Source organism: Manis pentadactyla, chromosome 2 (genome assembly GCF_030020395.1).
Source record: "Manis pentadactyla isolate mManPen7 chromosome 2, mManPen7.hap1, whole genome shotgun sequence".
Classification (NCBI taxonomy): domain Eukaryota; kingdom Metazoa; phylum Chordata; class Mammalia; order Pholidota; family Manidae; genus Manis; species Manis pentadactyla.
In genome coordinates this window covers 115,781,307-115,799,756 of record NC_080020.1, presented here as the reverse complement: position 1 = coordinate 115,799,756, position 18,450 = coordinate 115,781,307, and the positions used below count along the sequence as shown (strand labels likewise).

Below are 18,450 nucleotides of genomic sequence, written 5' to 3'. Positions count from 1 at the left end.
GGGCTAACATTGTCTTTTCTTTGGTTAATTTAATTTTATTTTGCAGCATTTCCCTGTAATTTTCTTCTGCTTTCATTCAACAATTGCAGTCAGAAAGATTTCACTCAGTGAATAGGTGAGCAATCTTCTGAATGCTAGAAGAAAGTGTTCACCACCCCCATTTCAGTGCTTCACAGAATTGAAAGGAATATTTTTAAAAACCTGAGTCCAAGTTACTTCTGTTTGTTTTCTTTTTCCTTCATTCTTGGTTTGATTCATCTTGATGATTAAAATGCTGCAAAAATTCTATTGTAATCTTTTTGTAATTTTCTTAGTGTACATCCTCAAAGCCTAGCTACATGTAAAATAAAGTTTTGATGTAAAGGTTGTTATCAACTAATGAGAATTAGCTTTGTTTCCCACCTTCTTTTCATGGTGGTGCATGCTTCATAATCCAATCCAATTAAAAAATATTCTCAGGGAGTGAAGAGGTATGTAAGTATGCCGTTTGTATTCTTTGGCTTCAGTTCTTCATCTAGAGAGTGAGGGTGTCTGGCTAGGTGACTTCTCATATCTTTTCTAGCCATAAGATTGGAGAACTGTGATATGCATGATTTTCATATGAACTTTCAGCTGCTTGGGAAAAATCTGATTTGATGGAAAGTGAACAAACTCGCAACATTAAAATCCATGTAATTATATTACTTGGTGGGTAGGATTTTGGTGGGTCTTTTTATAGTCTTGTGCCTATTTTCATCTGAAAAACTTTCTTTAAAAATCTTTATTTCTATAAAGTAAATAAATCATGAGGATGCAATGAATAGCATGGTGACTATAGGTGGTAATTCTGGTTGCATGTTTGCAAGTTGCTAAGAGAGTAGAACTCATCATTAGAGGTTTTTTTTCTTGGTAACTATGATGAGGGATGTTAACTACACTTATTGTGGTGATCATTTCACAATGTATATAAATGAATCATTATGGTGTGCCCCTGAAACTAATATAATGTTACATGTCAATTATACCTCAATAAAAAATACTAATTTCTTTTCATTGGAAAATTTTAAGGGGTGCTTTGAGCAATAGCAAGAGCAGTAACAAACACAGTGGTTCTTCTGATTTTGCCTTCTAGTCTGGGGGCTCTTCCCCTCCGCAATTTGGTTTGCTGGTGAGCTTGAGCGGCAAGCTGGAAACTGAGAGCTCGGAGGCCACTGAGCTGTAACACCCAAATGGAAGCGCACTGCCCTGCCAGTGACCCTCCCCGCGGCTGGCAGCGCCTGGAAGGTGAGAGGCGTCCACACCCCGCACCACTGAAACCCCAGACTTGGCCGAATGAGCCCAGACTGCAATGTGCAGAATCATATCGCCATTGGCTGGTGTTCCCCAGACACTGCATAGCGACCAGTAATAGGAAACCCTGGTTCCACCAGTCTCCTGGCAACCAGTTTCAAAATCCCTTAAGACCCTTGGAATTTGAGATTTAGCCGTTGTTCTCTTTTTCCTCTTCTTCTCTTCCCTCCCCTCCCCTTCCTCCCCTCCCCTTCCTCCCTTCTTCCTTCCTTCCTTCCCTCCCTCCCCACTTTCCTTCCTTCCCTCCCTCCCTCCCCTCTTTCCCTCCCTCCCTTCCTTCCTTCCTTCCCTCCCTCCCTCCCCTTTCCCTCCTTCCCTCCCCTTTCCCTCCTTCCCCCTCCCTCCCTTCCTTCCTTCCCTCCCTCCCTCCCCTCTTTCCCTCCTTCCCCCCTCCCTCCCTCCCTCCCTTCCTTCCTTCCTTCCTTCCTTCCCTCCCTCCCTCCCCTTTTTCCCTCCTTCCCCCCTCCCTCCCTCCCTTCCTCCCTTCCTTCCTTCCCTCCCTCCTCCCTTTAATTTCTTTCTTTCCAGGAGTTCAGGAGGATTTAATTGCTGTGAAGCTCTAAACCTCAATTTCCAGTGTGTGCAGATAACTCTCTTTGTGGAATTGAATTTTTTACAGCTGCCTCTTTTGCTACTGGTAAGCTGCTCTAATTAAATAAAGGAAAGTTCTTGCAGGAGTTAAAAGATCCTACTTGAAGATTTGGGGATCATAGTGCATAATCTGAAATCTAATGACCCAGAGGTTGGAACGTTACCCATAATTACAGTTATGGTGCCAGAAAGAGAGATAAAGAGGTGCCGTTAACTGTGACGAGCGCCGGTGCCTGAACTGGCCACATCTCCGGAAACCCCAATTTGCCTTTTCCGCGTCACAAATGAGAGCGATTGCTCTTTGTGGCCTGGACGTTAAAAAACAAAACTAAACCGAACCAAACCAAACCCAGCGCCTGGGGCTGTGGTACAGGGTTTACTAGTTGGCTGCAAGTTTCTGCCGAAAGAGGGCGTTCGTCTAAGAGTAATAAAAATATGTGGATACGGACGCCCGGTCAAATGAAAGACCATTTCAAATCATTTTCATTTTTTTTTAAATTTGCGGGACTCAAGTGTCAGAATCCTCTCGTCCAATGTAGCACGTTCACATTGCAAATGACCTCGGTGTGTCACCACGTTCATTGGGTCAAGTTCTGTCCCGCCCCGCCCCGCAGCGCGACGGACTCCGGCGCTGCTCCTCTGGCCACGGACTTGTCCACCGCTATTTCAATCCTTGTCTCCACTGCTATGGTGGCTGTGGGCAGGGGCAAGGCTGGGTCTCCGACGCAGGACCCTTCTTGGCATGCAGAACCCCTAGCACTGTGTCTCGCGTGCTTCCAAGGTAAAGCAGTTGGATTTCGGAGCGCTCGGATTGGATCAGAGGACGCGCCGGCACCCAGAGAACGATTTAGCAAGAAGGTCTCTTTATTTCGTTACCTGGTTTAGCAAAGCCCTGAGGATGCCTTTGATATGTTTTTCAAGCTTTTTGCCACCTCCAGAAGCCGAACGGCTCGTTGGACTTTGGAAGCAACAAGTTTCGCTTTTTTGCTCGCAGCGAGCCCATGGAAGGTCTGTGCGCGGGGCCACCGGAATCCCCGCAAAGCTGCGAAGCCAGGCGAACGCGTGCGGGGCGGAGGAGGGAGGAGGAAGGCGGGGGAAGGAGGGGTGCGAGTAATGCCCAGGCTAGCTGGGCGGTGCAGGTCCGTGGATCAAGCTGTTGCACTGAGACCTCGGTCCTGTTCTCTGACCTTGTGCCAGGGGGCCAGGAAGGTCGGGTGCCCGCCCGGAGTTGACGCGTCAGGAGGGAATGTGGCCAGAGTGAGAAAAAGGTGAGAGCGAGCGGGACCTATGGATTTTTGCAACGGAACCACAAATTTCTAGGACTACCCTCTTCCTCTAATCCTGCTGCTTTGTCTTACGGCGTGAGTGTGCCGGCGCGCGTTTCTTTGCTTTCAAACACGTTGTCTTTTTAAAGCCCGGAGCTGGGGAGAACACTGCAGCTTTCGGGGCCAGGGAGAGGATGGCGCCCCGGAGGCGGTGCGGTGCGGGCCCCCGCCGGTGCAGGCGTGGGCGACTGCGGCTTTAAGGAAAAGGCCCAGGGCTGGCGGCGAGTGGGGTTAGGGACAGCAGAAGGGTGGGAAGGGTAGGGGTGCGGGGAGGAGCCCTGATGTAAGAATGTTAATGAGAGGCTCCCCCAGCCCAGCCCCCACCACTCCCCACCCCACCCCCACCCCCACCCCCCGCTGGAAATACAAGCCCGGCCTCGGCTGGCCATGTGTGGTAACACGCTCCGCCGCTGCCACGCTATTTAAACGCGGGCTATGGATCCAGGAACCCGCGCGAATCAATGAGATCAAACGAGAGGGAGATGCACCGTCAATTACAAGCACTTGGACAAGTCTAACTTTTTTTTTTTTTTTTTTTACAAATACGCTTTCAAAAGAAACCTTAGCAACGCCCATATAAGAAGCCACCTCTAAGCAAAATAGTATATTTAAAGCAAGGGCGAATATATATATATATATATATATATAACTATATGTATATATACAAATATATTACAGGCGTACAGGTTTACACCTGGTGAGCTTTTCTTCTTTTTCTTTTTTTAAAACTAGTGACATTGCAAAGAAGGATTCTTCCTATCTTTTGGAGAGTTAGTGAAGGGGCTATTCTATTTTCTTAAAGCGCCCAAGGGGGCGCAGGGACCTCGGCGAGAAGAGGGGAGGAAAGACGAGGTGGGTGGGGGGCAGAGGGCGAATCGGCTGCGAGGGCAGGAGCTTTCCTACGGCACGATGCCTTCCCGGCTGGTGCTCGCTTTCTCCGCGTGCGTCCTGCTCGGCTGCTCGTCGCGGGCCGGCGGCACGGGCGGCGGCGGCGGCGGCGGCGGCGGGCGCCTGGAGCCGCAGACGATCGAGGTGCTCGTACTGTTGCCCCAGGATGACTCGTACCTGTTTTCCCTGGCCCGGGTGCGGCCGGCCATCGAATACGCCCTGCGCAGCGTGGAGGGCAACGCGACCGGGCGGCGGCTTCTGCCGACCGGCACTCGCTTCCAGGTGGCCTACGAAGACTCAGACTGCGGCAATCGCGCACTCTTCAGCCTGGTGGACCGCGTGGCGGCGGCGCGGGGCGCCAAGCCGGACCTCATCCTGGGGCCCGTGTGCGAGTACGCGGCGGCGCCTGTGGCCCGGCTTGCCTCGCACTGGGACCTTCCTATGCTGTCGGCCGGGGCACTGGCCGCCGGCTTCCAGCACAAGGACACTGAGTACTCCCACCTCACGCGCGTGGCGCCCGCGTACGCCAAGATGGGTGAGATGATGCTCGCTCTGTTCCGCCACCACCAGTGGAGCCGCGCCGCGCTGGTCTACAGCGACGACAAAATGGAGCGTAACTGCTACTTCACCCTCGAGGGGGTCCACGAGGTCTTCCAGGAGGAGGGTTTGCACACGTCCGCCTACAATTTCGATGAAACCAAAGACTTGGACATGGACGACATCGTGCGCTACATCCAGGCCAGTGAGCGAGGTGAGCGGGAGCGCGCCCCCAGCCCCCAGCAATAACCCAACCTTTCTCCGCGGCTCTCCCTACACACCTGCACCCCTCTCTGCGGACCCCACTACCCCTACAGCACTGAGGACCTGGGGCGGGGTGCGCGAGCGGGCACTCGTTCGGGAGTGTGCTGTCTGGCTGAGAGAACCTTTGACCATCGCTCATCAGAATCGCAGGGTGTAGGCAGAGGGTCCGGGGAAGGTGATGGAGCAGGAGGAGGGGCGCCTGAGCCCGCAGCTCCCGCGTGCCCAGTTTGGACAGGTGCTGTCAAGCCGCCTGGGGTTTTTCTTCTTTATTACCCGGTCGGCACGCGGGGTTGGTGATTAGCTGCGCCTTCCTGGTACCGCTCTCCAACTGGGGTCTGAAAGCGTGCGGAGGCGGAAAGAACTTGTTACCCAGCGCTTTTCCGACGTGCGCCCACTCCTAGTGCAGAAGCGTGGCGGACACTGCCTGCAGCGCCACCATCTCTAGCCTGGGTCTCCGGGTTCCCCGGGCTGTTTCTGCCACAGATCCTACCTACCTTTCTTTTAAAGGCTGATTGTATCGCCCTTCACATTCCTTGCATGGCCCCTCCAACTCCTTATAAACGAGCTTCTGTGGTTTCCACCGAAAACGCCTCGCTGTGTGTGGACTCAGGCGGCACTCACTTTCCCCAGCGCGTTCCGCACCGCGGTCTCTAAAGCGCCTAGAGCTAGGCTTTGCGGAAGCGAGCGCTGAAACTCCTTTCCACGTGTCTCCCCACCTCCGTTTCCCCTCCCCCCGACCCCGGATCTGTGGGGGTTTGAGTAAACACCGAACTGGACAAAGCGCTCAGGGCTGAGCATGGTAGCTGGGGCTACGGGGAACGGGAGGAGAAGCGCAGTTCCCTCCTTCCTGGTGTCAGGTTTAGGGCTGGGGAATCCGGCGCCCCCTGGGCGTGCTCGCGCCTGGGTTGTCAGTGGAGCAATCCCGGCGAAGCTCCCCAGGACCCTCGCGGGGAGACTGAAGGGGAGAGGGGCTGAGCCAGAGGCGGGGCTAGTCCATGACTTAGTGGGGCCGGGTACCTGGACGCTGACCGTGGGTGACAGCGCTACTGGAGGTGGGGCCTCAGGAACAGGTGAGAGTGGGCAGGGGCGCCACGGAGGACAGCACTGCGGCCACCCCGGACTCGGAGTGAACGCACCTATTAGACCGAAGAGGTGGTCGGTGTTGACAGTGGAGACCCAGGGCCAAGTTTTGAGCGTTCGAACTCCAGGCTGTTTGCGCCAAATCCCTGCCAGCCAAGCAGGCGGGGCGCAGGCATTTCTGATTGTGAAAAAGGGCACTTGTGTATGCGAAGGCTGCGGACTCGCCACGGCGGGCGGAGAAGCCTTCATCTACCTTCTCCCCACACTCAATGCCCAGGTTTCTGCAGACCCCTGTAGACCTCTGGCTCTCTGGCCCGGGAACCTGGTTCTTCAGTTCTTGGCTTCTGAGGGCCTGGAGCTATGAGTTAGAGACCTCACAGGAAGGGCTGGAGCTGGGGGTGCGTACCCCTTCGGGCGAGATCCACGGTGGGCCCACGCGCCTGTGTAGAACTGCCCTGAAGATCTCAATTGCAGGCGGTGACCCCCTGCGGATATCACCTGGGATTAGTGGTTTTGGGGAGCTGTCAGTCCGGTGAGCGCAGACCGCGGCCACGCGGCCGCTCAGCCTCACAATAATGTGGCTGAGGCCAGGGGTTAGATAGGAAGTCAATTCCCTGATGGGCCTGGGGGAGGTGTGGGGGGTGGTTCAGAGAGCGTGGGCTACTGATTAGTTCTTAATTCCAAAAGCCTGGTAGATAATGTTCCCAAGTTTCTTCGCTTTTTTTTTTCTTCCAAGTCTGAATTTAGCGGTGAAGTTTGCTCGGCTGACCTGTATGTTTTAGAAGTGGTAAGGTTGCCATTCTTACTGTAAAATATATTTCGAACAGTGACTTGACAGCTGTTCAGGAATAGAAAACAAAATAGTTTCTCCCTAAGGCACCTCACTTGCTCCCTCTTTCCTACCCCTGTTCCTTACTTTCACCAAAGAAAGTCCCTTCTTTATTTATTATCCCTTTGTTTGATAACAAAGCTCCCTCTGGGGATCTTTCACCTTTTGCTACTTAGTTCATCATAAGTAGTTAATGGGTTAAATACCGGTTCGGAGGAGGTTGACTTCCTGAGCGTCTGTCGCAGCTCAGGCACACATTGGGGGGCGAGCTTGGGCTGATACTAAGCCTCTGTACCTCAAGCCCATCAGGCAAAGCTGGGCAGTGAGTCACCCCCATCTTGGGAATGCTGGGAGGTTTAGGTGAACTAACACAGAGGATGTGCTGAAACAGTGCCAGAGGTGTACCGAGTGCTCAGAAAATGTGATGTGTTATTATAGTTGTTATTATTATTTTATATTTATGATGATAATCACCTTTAACAGAAGGTAAGGTCAGGCTGAGGGGAAAGCACTCTCCTGAGGAGCAGATGCTCTGGATTTAGTATCTATACTCAACTGCTGGGGGCCTGTGCAGGTCACTTACCTTTTCTGAGGCTGAATTTCCTCCTCTGTGAAACCCTGAGATAGGATGAGAATCACTTTCTTCAAACTGACGTTGGGTGGTTCTGATTTGTGCTCCTTCAAGTGTAAACATGTAACTGATGTATTTTTGTCTTTGAAAATTCCATATTAAACATAATAAAACTATAGAGTTCCCCCTCCTTTTTTAGATAACATTTTTAGCACATATTTTGTACTTAAGTTCATATTTAAAATCAGATCACAAATGTTTGGATCTCTTCAAGGGTAAAAACTAGTAATGCCACCATCTCAAGTAATAATGTGACTAAAATTCCATTTGGCCATGTTCTGTACTGTAGAATAAAAAACAGGGGTATTTATCATTGTTTTTAGGGACTTACTAATGAAGTCAATAATTACAAATTTCTTCTTCCTCTCATGTCTTTAGCTAACATGCTATCACCAGAATATACACACCTGAACATATATTATTTAAAAAGAAAAGATCTTTATTTGAAACTGGTTCAATTATACTATCAGCTACTCTCTTCAGCATTCTATACTTAACAATAAATTTATTTTTCAAAAGGCAAGTTTAAAAAGGTATTCTTTTCCAAGTAATCAAAGCCAGCAGTTGTTTTGTCCATATATCTTATAAGATGCAGAATTGAAGTATTACACACATAGACATTTTTGTATGAAGAACTGTAGTTTTATCCTTTTTGTTATTATTAATATGTCATTAATAATCTGGGCCTGTATAACAACTGTAGAGATAACAGAATTTAATCAGTACAAGAGTCATTTATTTTTAGAATTAGGCTGGGGTAAATGACCAGAGTGTTTGATCAGCAGAATTTTTAAGCAAAGAACCCATGATAAGTATAAAATGACTAACACATGGCAGGGGAGAAAAGAAGCATTGTAGGCTACAGGGTAGAAATTCTGAAGGCCTTTGGAGTAGATGGAGTTTGTGAACAACACAAATAAAAGTGCAATGTCTATTTTGCAAATGAGACCTATTGGTTGTAGCATAGAAACAGCCAGGAAAATCTTAAAAAAATAGATTTTATTTTTATGAAAGTTAGTTATACAGCTATATAGTTTACAAAGTGGCAAAAAGTCTTACACAAGTCTTACTAGGAACAAGAGTTTCCTGTTTCCTGCTCCCCATTTCTTACTTCCCAGAGGCAACTATTTTCAACTCATGTAGCTGTTTCTTTAGGTATTTGAGTTCATACCTCTAATTAACATATTAATTTTTAATTTTTTTCAGTTTTAGTTCTTATCTCTTGCCGTCCAGGTGATTTAGTTCTCGTCTGCTGCCTGTTAATCACACACACAAGCTTTCCTTCCAGTCATCCTTCCAAAATGGTTGTATCAAAATTTTTGATCAGCTCTGCATTCAGTGTCTATTATTATTATTGTTGCCCTCCAAATGCTATTTGTAGCCGAGCTATATAAGCCACTACAGTGACATTTTCTTTATCTCTCTGCTTATTTTCCTTGGGGTTAAACAACAAAATCTGTTTTTCTTTGTTTTCTTAGTTTCCTATGGACTTAGAACTAAATCATTTACCAATTCTCTATTTTAAGTCTTCTGAGGTGCTCCAGTGCAGTTATTTTCTGAGCCTGCTGTACAGTTGTCATTCTGGATTCTTTCTTCAGCATCTTCAGCATCTTCTGCAACTCCCATCACCTCTCTCTTGGGCTAGATCCCTGTGTGATCCTCTTTCTTGATTTATGCTCTTGTTTTGGTGGAGCTTATTCTCCAGGAACTTTCTGAGAAAGGATGGATGAGAGCTAAGTTTGAGACCTTTCATGACTGTAAATTTCTTCACCCTACCCATGTACATAATTATACAACTCCATGTTGGAAACTGCATTTTCCCTTAAAATTTGAAGGATTGTCTTCAGATTCCAATGTTGCTATTGGGAAGCTTGAATTGATTTGGGTTCTTGACCTATTTATTGTTTGGTATCTGTTTTATTTTTCTGGAAATTTCTAGAATCTTCTCTTTGCTCCCACTCTTTTAACATTTCAATATGATGTACCTTATGCCAGTATTTTGCCTTAGGTACTTTAGGGTGTTGAAGGTTAAGCTGCTTCAGTTCAGAAACTCATGTCTTTTCGTTCTGGGAAAATTTCTTAAATGTTTTTTTTTTATTTCCTTCAGCTTCTTTGTTCTCTTTTTCTAGAATTAATTTTATTTGGATTTTAGATTTCTTGGATTAAGACTCTACTTTTATTATCTCCTTTCTCCTATTTGCCACTTAAAAAAAATCCTTCTTACTTTCTGCTCTCATATTTAATTTCTGCTCTCATATTTTCAGTTTTTAGCACATGGCAGATCTTGCTTTGCTTCCATGAAGTAGTATCTCTTTTCCCTTATAAGTTTAAGAATTAAATGCAAGATGGATGCAGCAGTCAGATGGAGAATATGAAAATGTTGTTTTTATGATTGATAAAACCTATTGGAGAACATGGATTTAAACCTGTTGTCAAAAGGTCCTGCTTACTATTCCTTCCCCCCCAGAATTAGGCAGGGCCATCCACAAAGTCACAGATAGTGCTGTAGGACACCCCCTCCACCCTTTTCAGGATAGGTTCCTTATCACATGACAAAAGTCTCCTATCATTTATGCTCTCTGCAAGCAGCACACCCCAAAGAGGAAGGAAGAAAGGGTGAGTCTAGTATGCCCAAATTTTTTCTTCCAGAGTCACCAGTCAGACAATTCACTCCTTTTCCTCAGGGATAAATGAAGGCACATTGAGAAGAGTGCCACCTAATTAGAGATGGCTATAAAAGGAAACTTGAGACTGAGGAGAGGCTATCCATCCTAACTCAGCTGTGCTTCCTGGACTGTTTTTTGGTCACTGAATTCAATAGCCACCCTCCTGCACTTCTCTCTGCCATTCTCAGAGTGATCACAAGAACATGTTGCAACAGATAGAAGCCACTTATAAAAGTCATTGCGGAAATCACATAGTGGAGGGTGACATGGAACATCCCAAATTGTTTGTCGGGGACTAAATAGAGCAGATTGATGAAAAGCCTATCCAGAAGCTTTGGATCATGTAACCATTCCCCTTTTGAGAAGTTTAACAGTTCGACCAAAAGAAATGAATATTTATATTTTAAATATACTTAAATACAGCAGAAATGGTCTTAATTGTCCTCCGCTTAAGCAGCCTGCAGGATTAGCTAATGCTTTTTTTCTCTACAACTGTGTTGACTGTTAGTGAATCTGGTAGTTGTATATTTGTCCTGAGTATGCCACATGCTTCTCACATTTGTCCATATACTTCCCAGAGTTGTCCCCAAATCTGTTTATGCCAGTTGTGCTTATTAATGTAAGTATGAAATTTAATATTATATAAACTGTTGAAACATGAGTAGGAAGAGAAAGCTATTTCAGTGAAAACTATTTTAAACTTTCTGATAGATTGTATAAAGGCAAGTTGCTAAAAATACATGCTGTTGAATGAGGCATGAATGAAACAGCCATAAGGGATTACCGAATGTCCTACAAGGCTAGGAGGATGCTGCATTCTGACTGTCTGGCCAGTGTCTTCAAGTGCTTGCTCCAACTTAAACTGGATGATGATGTGCCTTTTTGGTTTGTTTTCTGCAAGAAGAACAACAGCTCACTTGTGAACTTGGAAGTTAGGGTTTCCTTTGGAGAGCTGAACTACATGATCATCCCCAAATGGATGAGATCTAAAATAATTGGTCTGCTCAGATAGACACAATGTTGATCTGGGTCATCTTGCTCATTCCAAGCAGGTACTGACATTTTAAGAAAGAATGTGTCTGTCAGAGGGGTTGATCTTGGTGGTGATGGGGATAGAGAGAAGGAGATTTTTACAGGCCTGTAAAAATAGAAAAAGAAGTGAATGAGAGGCCAGTGTTGGACAGAGCCCATCCAGGGCTCAGGGAAGGTTGTGCTACAGCCTGAGGACCTGTTCGGTTTGGTACTGGGCCAGGTATAACTCATAGATGGTTGCTTAGGGTTATCAAGTCTTGAAGCCTTTGGACACCTGAATTCTCCAGCTGACCCCCTGGTTCTGATTTCATCCTCACTAACAGCCTACTGTTTAGAATTTGGCTCCTTAGCATGCCCAGGTACATGGTGACACAAACACGTTCACAACCATTCTGGTCCTCATTGAAATTAAGTAATCTGCATTTCAGATTATCTAAAAATATCTGAGCTGGGTTACTGGGACTCTAGCCCCAAGCAATAACTCTCATCTTTATGTGTTGACAGAATCAGGGTCTGGGTCTGGGTTGTAGACCCTGACTCCGGACTTTGATCAATGGCTCAAAAAATAATGAGAGCTGCTGGTTGACAGTCAGCTAGAGCCTCGCAGCACCTCCTGGAGATGCCACTCCTTGAATCCACACTCTTTAAACTTGTCCGGTCTCAAGTCTGGCAGGTGTGTGGGGCATTATGACTCTCATTATTTAAGGGGCTAGAATCAAATCGGAGCTAAGCCAAGGATCCAGGTCACAATGAAGAATGAGAAATCTTTTTGAAAGCTTCCTTACAGGGGCATCTTGGAATCTGACTACTTATTCCAAATATATATTTCCAGGCACAAACAACACCTACTCCCACATTTATAGATCTTTAGGAGTTTGTATTGTTTTAAACACTTATTCTCCAGATATTTTAGCCTGTAAATGGAGCCCTTCTGTGGTAAGAAATGTCAGAGTCATGATCTGACCCTGAATCAACATGTGTGGTAAATGTAATATCCGCAGCGCCTAACACTGTGTGCGGGTTGCCAAGGCAACTATGGCACAGCCTGAAGTTTGTTTCAGGTCTTCCAGCACCCAGACTTTTACAAAGAATGTACGCATCTCCGAGGGCCGGCGTGCATGATGGCAAGGCAGTTTCAGCACCCCCGCCTCTCCAGGTCTGTCTGCTCAGTGTGTGCGGCTCAACAGTGTCATGGGGCAAGCCGTCAATGATGATCAAACTAACTGATAATGGCCAGGCCTCCACTTCACTCGAGCCTGTTGCAGCTCTTAGGGGGCAGGCAGCAATATTGTGGAGCTGCTTAAAGCCTCTCAAATCCACAGTGTGGACAAAAGTGGAAGGAACACAAGGAGGGTCCTGGAACCTTAACTCTTTCGTATATTTTCTCAAACTGTTGAGAAAAATGTTTCAAAATTCAGACAGCAGAAAGCCTATGCCATTTGCTGCATCCTCTGACTGGCCACATGAACGTTCTCCCTAGAATTGTTCAGTCTGCTTTTTCAGGAGAATGTATTTACCATGCTATTAAGTATAAAAAGCAGTTGACACTATTCAGTGGTTTATATTTTATATTGGGAAAATCTGGTGATTTATTTGCAGTACTTATTTAAACTCTATTTTGAAATAATGTTACACTTTTGGAAAAGACATAAGAAAGTACAAAGAACCTCTGTACAGCCTTCATTCAGATCTTTACCAGTTGTTAACATCTTGCCACTCAGCCTTTACCATTGCAGATCTCCCCTCCCCTTCCCTTCCCTTTCTTCTCTCTCCAAGCATACACACACACACTATAATCTTTTTATGAACCATTTGAGAAGTAAGTGCAACCATCACCTTCCTTTACCCCTAAATATTTAAGTGTGCATTACCTAAATATATGTGTATATAACCACTGTGTAATTAACAAAAGCAAGAACTTTAACACAAATGCAGTACTATTACCTGATCTAAAGACCTTATTCAGATTTCTCCAGTTGTGTCAGTAAAGCCCTATCTATAGCAAAACTTGCATTATTATTTTTTAAGTTCCAGGATCCAGTCCAGGATCACACATTGTATTTACTTTTTTGCTCTGCTAAATCTCTTTCAGTCTAGAAGATTTCCTCAGGCTGTCTTTGTTATTCATGAAATGGATCATTTTAAAGAGCACTGGCCAACTATTCTACAGAATGTCCCCCAAGCTGGGTTTTCGGCCGCTCTCCTGGTTAGATTCAAGTTGCCCATATTGATGTTTTTGGGCCCCTGTGAACCTGTTGCTATGGATGATGATGTTGGCTCCCAGCACTTGGTGGTGGTGCCATCCGCTAGCTTTCTCCACTATTATATAAGTGAAGTCACTGTTCTTTCTCTTTGTAATTAGCAAATAATTTGTGAAGGGCACCCTGTTCCTTGTCAGATGCCCCCCGCTGGTTTGGGCGTCCCCGCTGTCCCCCACGAAGGGGCATCTCATGCATGTTTCTGTTCCTCCCTCCGCAGTGGTGATCATGTGCGCGAGCAGCGACACCATCCGCGGCATCATGCTGGCAGCGCACCGGCTCGGGATGACCAGCGGGGACTACGCCTTCTTCAACATCGAGCTCTTCAACAGCTCTTCCTACGGTAACTCTCTTCTGGTTTCCCCTTCCTCTGCTCAGGCGTCAGATGCGCTTGTGAGAAAGAGCCAATAATTTGTGTTGCCTCCATAATTTGATTTCTGTAAATAGGGCTTTAGAAAATTGTAGTTCTGAACACTCCAAGGACTTCTTATAACTTCTCAAGTGTGTCTTCTGTGAGAACTCAGACAAAAAGATACCAGGCACCTGCGCGTGGAGGAACTTGTCTGGGAGTGCAAGTGGCTCGCCCAGCGCTCCAGACCATTGTACATCCAGGCCCCGAGATCCCTCCCCAGTGCCTTTGGAGCTGCCACGATGGGCTTTCGGAATAATTTTAGTGGGCTTTGGGCAGAATGTTTAATAGAATAAACTATTTTATAGTTCTAGTTCTAGAATAGACTAGAACATATAATGTAATAGCATAGAACATGTCAAATTGTGTCACATGTTGGCTTATGTACTGTTTCATAAAACTTTTATTTTAGCAATATAACTGTAGTTTTATATATATATATTTATGCATGCGACACATATGTTTGTAATGGGCCACAATGTGAAATAAATAAAATAACTATTAACTGTGAATTGAAGTTTGAAAGCCACAGCTCCCAGCCTCCCTTCCTTCCAGATTACTGGCCCTTAAGCCTCTCATATATAGAAGTTTGAGATCCACCAACATATATGATAAAGAGCATGTAGTTTCTTAACATGAATCTGGGGAAGTTTCAGGGTTGCTTTGATGGAGGATGTTTAAGGAGGCCACCAAGATCATAGGTACAAAACATTTTCCCCCAAATGTGGTTGGTGCTGTTTCTGAAGTAGGTGCTGTAGGGGGATGGAACATTTTCTTAAATAGGGCACATCAGCTGCTCCAAACAGCAGTTATAGGGAACTGTAAGTGTGCTTACCACAAATAGCATGTTTATGCGGAGCTCCACTTCCTAGTTTTTGCTGTTGAGATACAGTTAGATGGATCTAAACCTTAAAGCATACACCTCAGGGTCCTCCTCTGATATCCTGGATTACTTAAGCAGTAGATCATTGTGCATACACAGATAATAAGACACACTTCTCATTGGGGTAAGGAGAAGTTGGTGAAACAAAAGTAGCCACTGCTTCCTGTAGTGATAAGATTGGAGATTTGAGGCTTGCAGGATAAGCATCCCATTTTTCCTCCTTGCTGCCGTGATGGTCTTTCCCCCTCTTTGCACAAGCAGGGTGGTGGTTTCATCTCTTGACCCAAGATCAGAATGTAATTGTATTATTGGCTCTAGTATTGAATTCACTGAGCTAGTGGTAGAGACTGGTGAAAAATAAAGAACACTTATTCTGAGTTTTCCAAGTTGGCAACTGCAGACGTGGAATTTGAAGGCAATGCATGTGAATGCGCATTATAAATGGGCAAGTGCAATGCAAATATGTGGAATTACAATGAAAAACAGTGTCATTCCTTTAATCCACAGGTAAAGCTTGTGTTACTTTTTCTTGCTTATTATAATATGTGAATATTACAGAAAATGTAGGAAACATTGAAAATCACAGGGAAGAAAGAAAGCAAATTACCTTATTTTTGCAGCTCAGCTAAAAGCACATTGATAATACTTAGAAATATGTACATCTTGTCTATTTTATAAAACAAATATTATAAAAAATTTTTTTTCAACAGAATGATCACACTATTTAGAGTATGGCTACACAGTTTTTTATAATGTTGAAGTGCCATCTTAATTAAGTCTCCTATTTTCCTATTTTTCAATATTTATGTTGTTCCCAACTTTTTACTATTAAGAACAATGCTATATTGAATAGCCTTGTGTGTGCTTGCATGAGTGCACACACACACACACACACACTCACATATTTGTATACATGTACATTATCTGTAAGATAAATTTCTTGAAATAGAATTTCTGGGTCAAAGGTCATGTGCATTTCAGTTTTCATAGACATCGATTGCCACATTTTCCTCTAAAAAGGTTTACCAATTACACTTCTGCCAACAATGTATGAGGTTGTCTGTTTGTAATTTACATCCTTGCATCATCTAAGTTTTGAATTATTTTATTTGAATTTATTTTTATGTCCATAAGCAGAGTTTTGCAGTTTTATTCCTTTCTATTCTGTACCATTCTTGTTAGTTTGTTCTTAGATGTTTGATGTTTTCTGGGTATTATTATGATCATGATCTTTTCCCACTACAGTTTTTAACTGTAGCTATATAGAAAAGTGATGAGTTTTTTATTTTACAGGAATTCCGCATATTGAATCCTCCATTCTAATAGTTTTTATAACAATTTTAAATAGTGATAAGAGTTTTTCCTCCATTTTGATAGTTGAGTATATTCTTTTTCTTTTCTTATTATATTGGCAAGAGCCTCTAGAATATTACATAATAATGGTGATACTTTGTAACTGCTGACTTCTTTTACTGAAGTAGATTATTAAAGTATGCTTTTGCTCCTAGTTTATTAAGTGTGGTTTTAAAAATTAGAAATGAGTGATGAATACATTTGACTCATTCTTTTAATAAGAATTCTTTCCTAATATTGAGCCATTGTGGTAATGGAATTAATACTTTATCATTGTGGGTTTTTTAGATGTATTGCTGATTTTAAGTTTTTAGTGGTTTATTTAGGAGTTTTGAGTCTCCATTCCTGAATGAGCTTGGACAGTAGTTTTCTTGCCTTGAGGTGGATTGCCAGATTTTAAAATCAGGTTTATATTAGCTTGATAAAATTAACTGGGACACTTTCCATTGTTTTTGTGCTCTAGAACAGTTTATATACCATAAGAATATTCCTTGAAAGATGGAAACAATTCAACTCTGTATTCTGGACCTAACTTCTTTTTAGAGGTAATTTTTGAAAAACTTAAAAAAATTTAGTTTGAAATAATTTTAGATTATAGAAAACTTGCAAAAATAATATCTTTTACTCAGATTCCTCTAATTTAACAATTTAAATAATCATAGGATAATTATCAAAATAAGAAAATTAACATTGGTCATAATACTACTAACTGAACTACAAGACTTGTTTAAAATTTACCAATTTTCCTCCTAATTTTCTTTCTCTGTTCCATGATCCAATCCATTTAGTTTTATCTCCTAAATCTCCTCCAATCTATGTCATTTCCTCAATCTTTCTTTGTCTTTCATGACCTGACACTTTATTTTTATTATGTTATTTTGCAGACTGTCTCTCACATTGGATATATCTGTTATTTTCACATGATAAGGTTAAATTGATAATTTTTTGAAAAAAATACTACAAAAATGATGTCGTATCCTTCTCACTGAATAATTTTAGTGCATATAATCATATATATATATATGTGCCTTGTTAGTAATTTTAGGGCTTTTTAAAACTTATTTTTCTGTGAGTTCAGTTTTTCTGCTTCTTGAAAATTTAATTGCATAGAGTTGTGCAGTGTGTTCTTATACAATCTACAAAGTAACTTTGGTGTTTCCTGCTTAGGTTCCCTTTCTTTTACCATTCACAGCATGGTGGTTCAGGCTTTGCACTCTGGTGTCAGTCTGCCTGAGAGGCTGTGCCACATACTTGCTCTTGGCAAAATGACGTGACCCTGCCCTCTGCTGCAAGCCTTCATTTCTTCCTATGATAATAATGGCATCAGGCTAAGTAACAAATGAGGAGATGTATATGAGATACATAGCAGACTTCTTGGAACATAATGAGTGTTTAATAAATGTTAGTTATATTTATCATTAGTCCTAGTTTGACAATTACATATAGCACTTGAAAATGCTAAGTTTGTACATTTTATATGGTGCAGTTTTATAGACAGATTTAGGGCAATGTATTCTGTTACCAAGTTAACCAATTTCTATCTAATACATCCTAATGACCGTAGGTGCATTAGGAATGACATCTGCATGCAAATAAACAAGACTCCTAACTATAGTGATTTAAGCAAATGTAGAAGTTAACTCTCTCACCTGTAAGAAGTCCAAAAGTGGGCAGTTCAGGGCAGGGATGGTAATTCCATGATGACATCAGGGAATCCCAGCTTATTCTTGTTTCTCTGCTCCCTCAATCTTAGGGAATGGCATTCTTCCTCAAGATCACAAGGTAGCAGCAAGGGCTCCAGGGATTATGTCTTAATTCCAGGCAAGACAAAGAGGGAAAGATGAGAGGCCAAAAGATTCTCTCAGTTGACTCAGTTCCATTTGAAGGACTCTCTGGAAGCCCCACTCATTAACTTCTGCTTATATATTACTTGCTACCCCTCATTTTGAGGGAGGCCAGGGAATGTTTGCTTTTAGTTGGACTCTCTGCTACCCTAAATCAATTTAGGAATCTGTTACTAAGGAAGAAAGGAGAATGTATGTAGGGAGGTTAACTGTGCATGTTTGCTGCAGACCCTGAAGCACATTTTCTCTTCAGAGCAGAAGCAGTAAACAGAATCTTAAGGCAGGCAGAGTGTCCTTCAAGGTTCTGGTGTCCATCATCAGTAAAGGGCCTTCTCTGAGATCTTGTGCCTAAGAATCAGAATGTATTCATGAAAAGTTCTTAAAAGTCTTACTGTCTCCATGCTTTTCTCACACCAAACTTTACACCACTTCTAGAATAAGTGTCTTTTAATTATATTTACTTGATATTGGATTTAAAAAAAGCATATTGGTAGTGTGTCCATATTTACTAATTACTAGATTGTTTAGTCT

The 18,450-nt window shown here is 43.8% G+C and overlaps 1 protein-coding gene across 9 annotated transcripts in view; it reads left to right on the top strand.

Moving 5' to 3' along the window:
- Positions 1-2,379: 2,379 nt before the first annotated feature.
- The window catches only part of NPR3 (natriuretic peptide receptor 3), a 75,550-nt gene continuing 59,479 nt past the window's right edge, over positions 2,380-18,450 (top strand). For 3 of the 9 annotated variants that reach the window (XM_036926601.2, XM_057496027.1, XM_036926602.2), the window contains exons 1-2: positions 3,287-4,884; positions 13,651-13,773. In XM_036926601.2, the coding sequence (XP_036782496.2) occupies positions 4,155-4,884; positions 13,651-13,773 (853 nt within the window). In that variant the 5' untranslated portion in view covers positions 3,287-4,154. The other 6 variants (XM_036926600.2, XM_036926599.2, XM_036926603.2 and 3 more) reach the window with 5 other exon arrangements.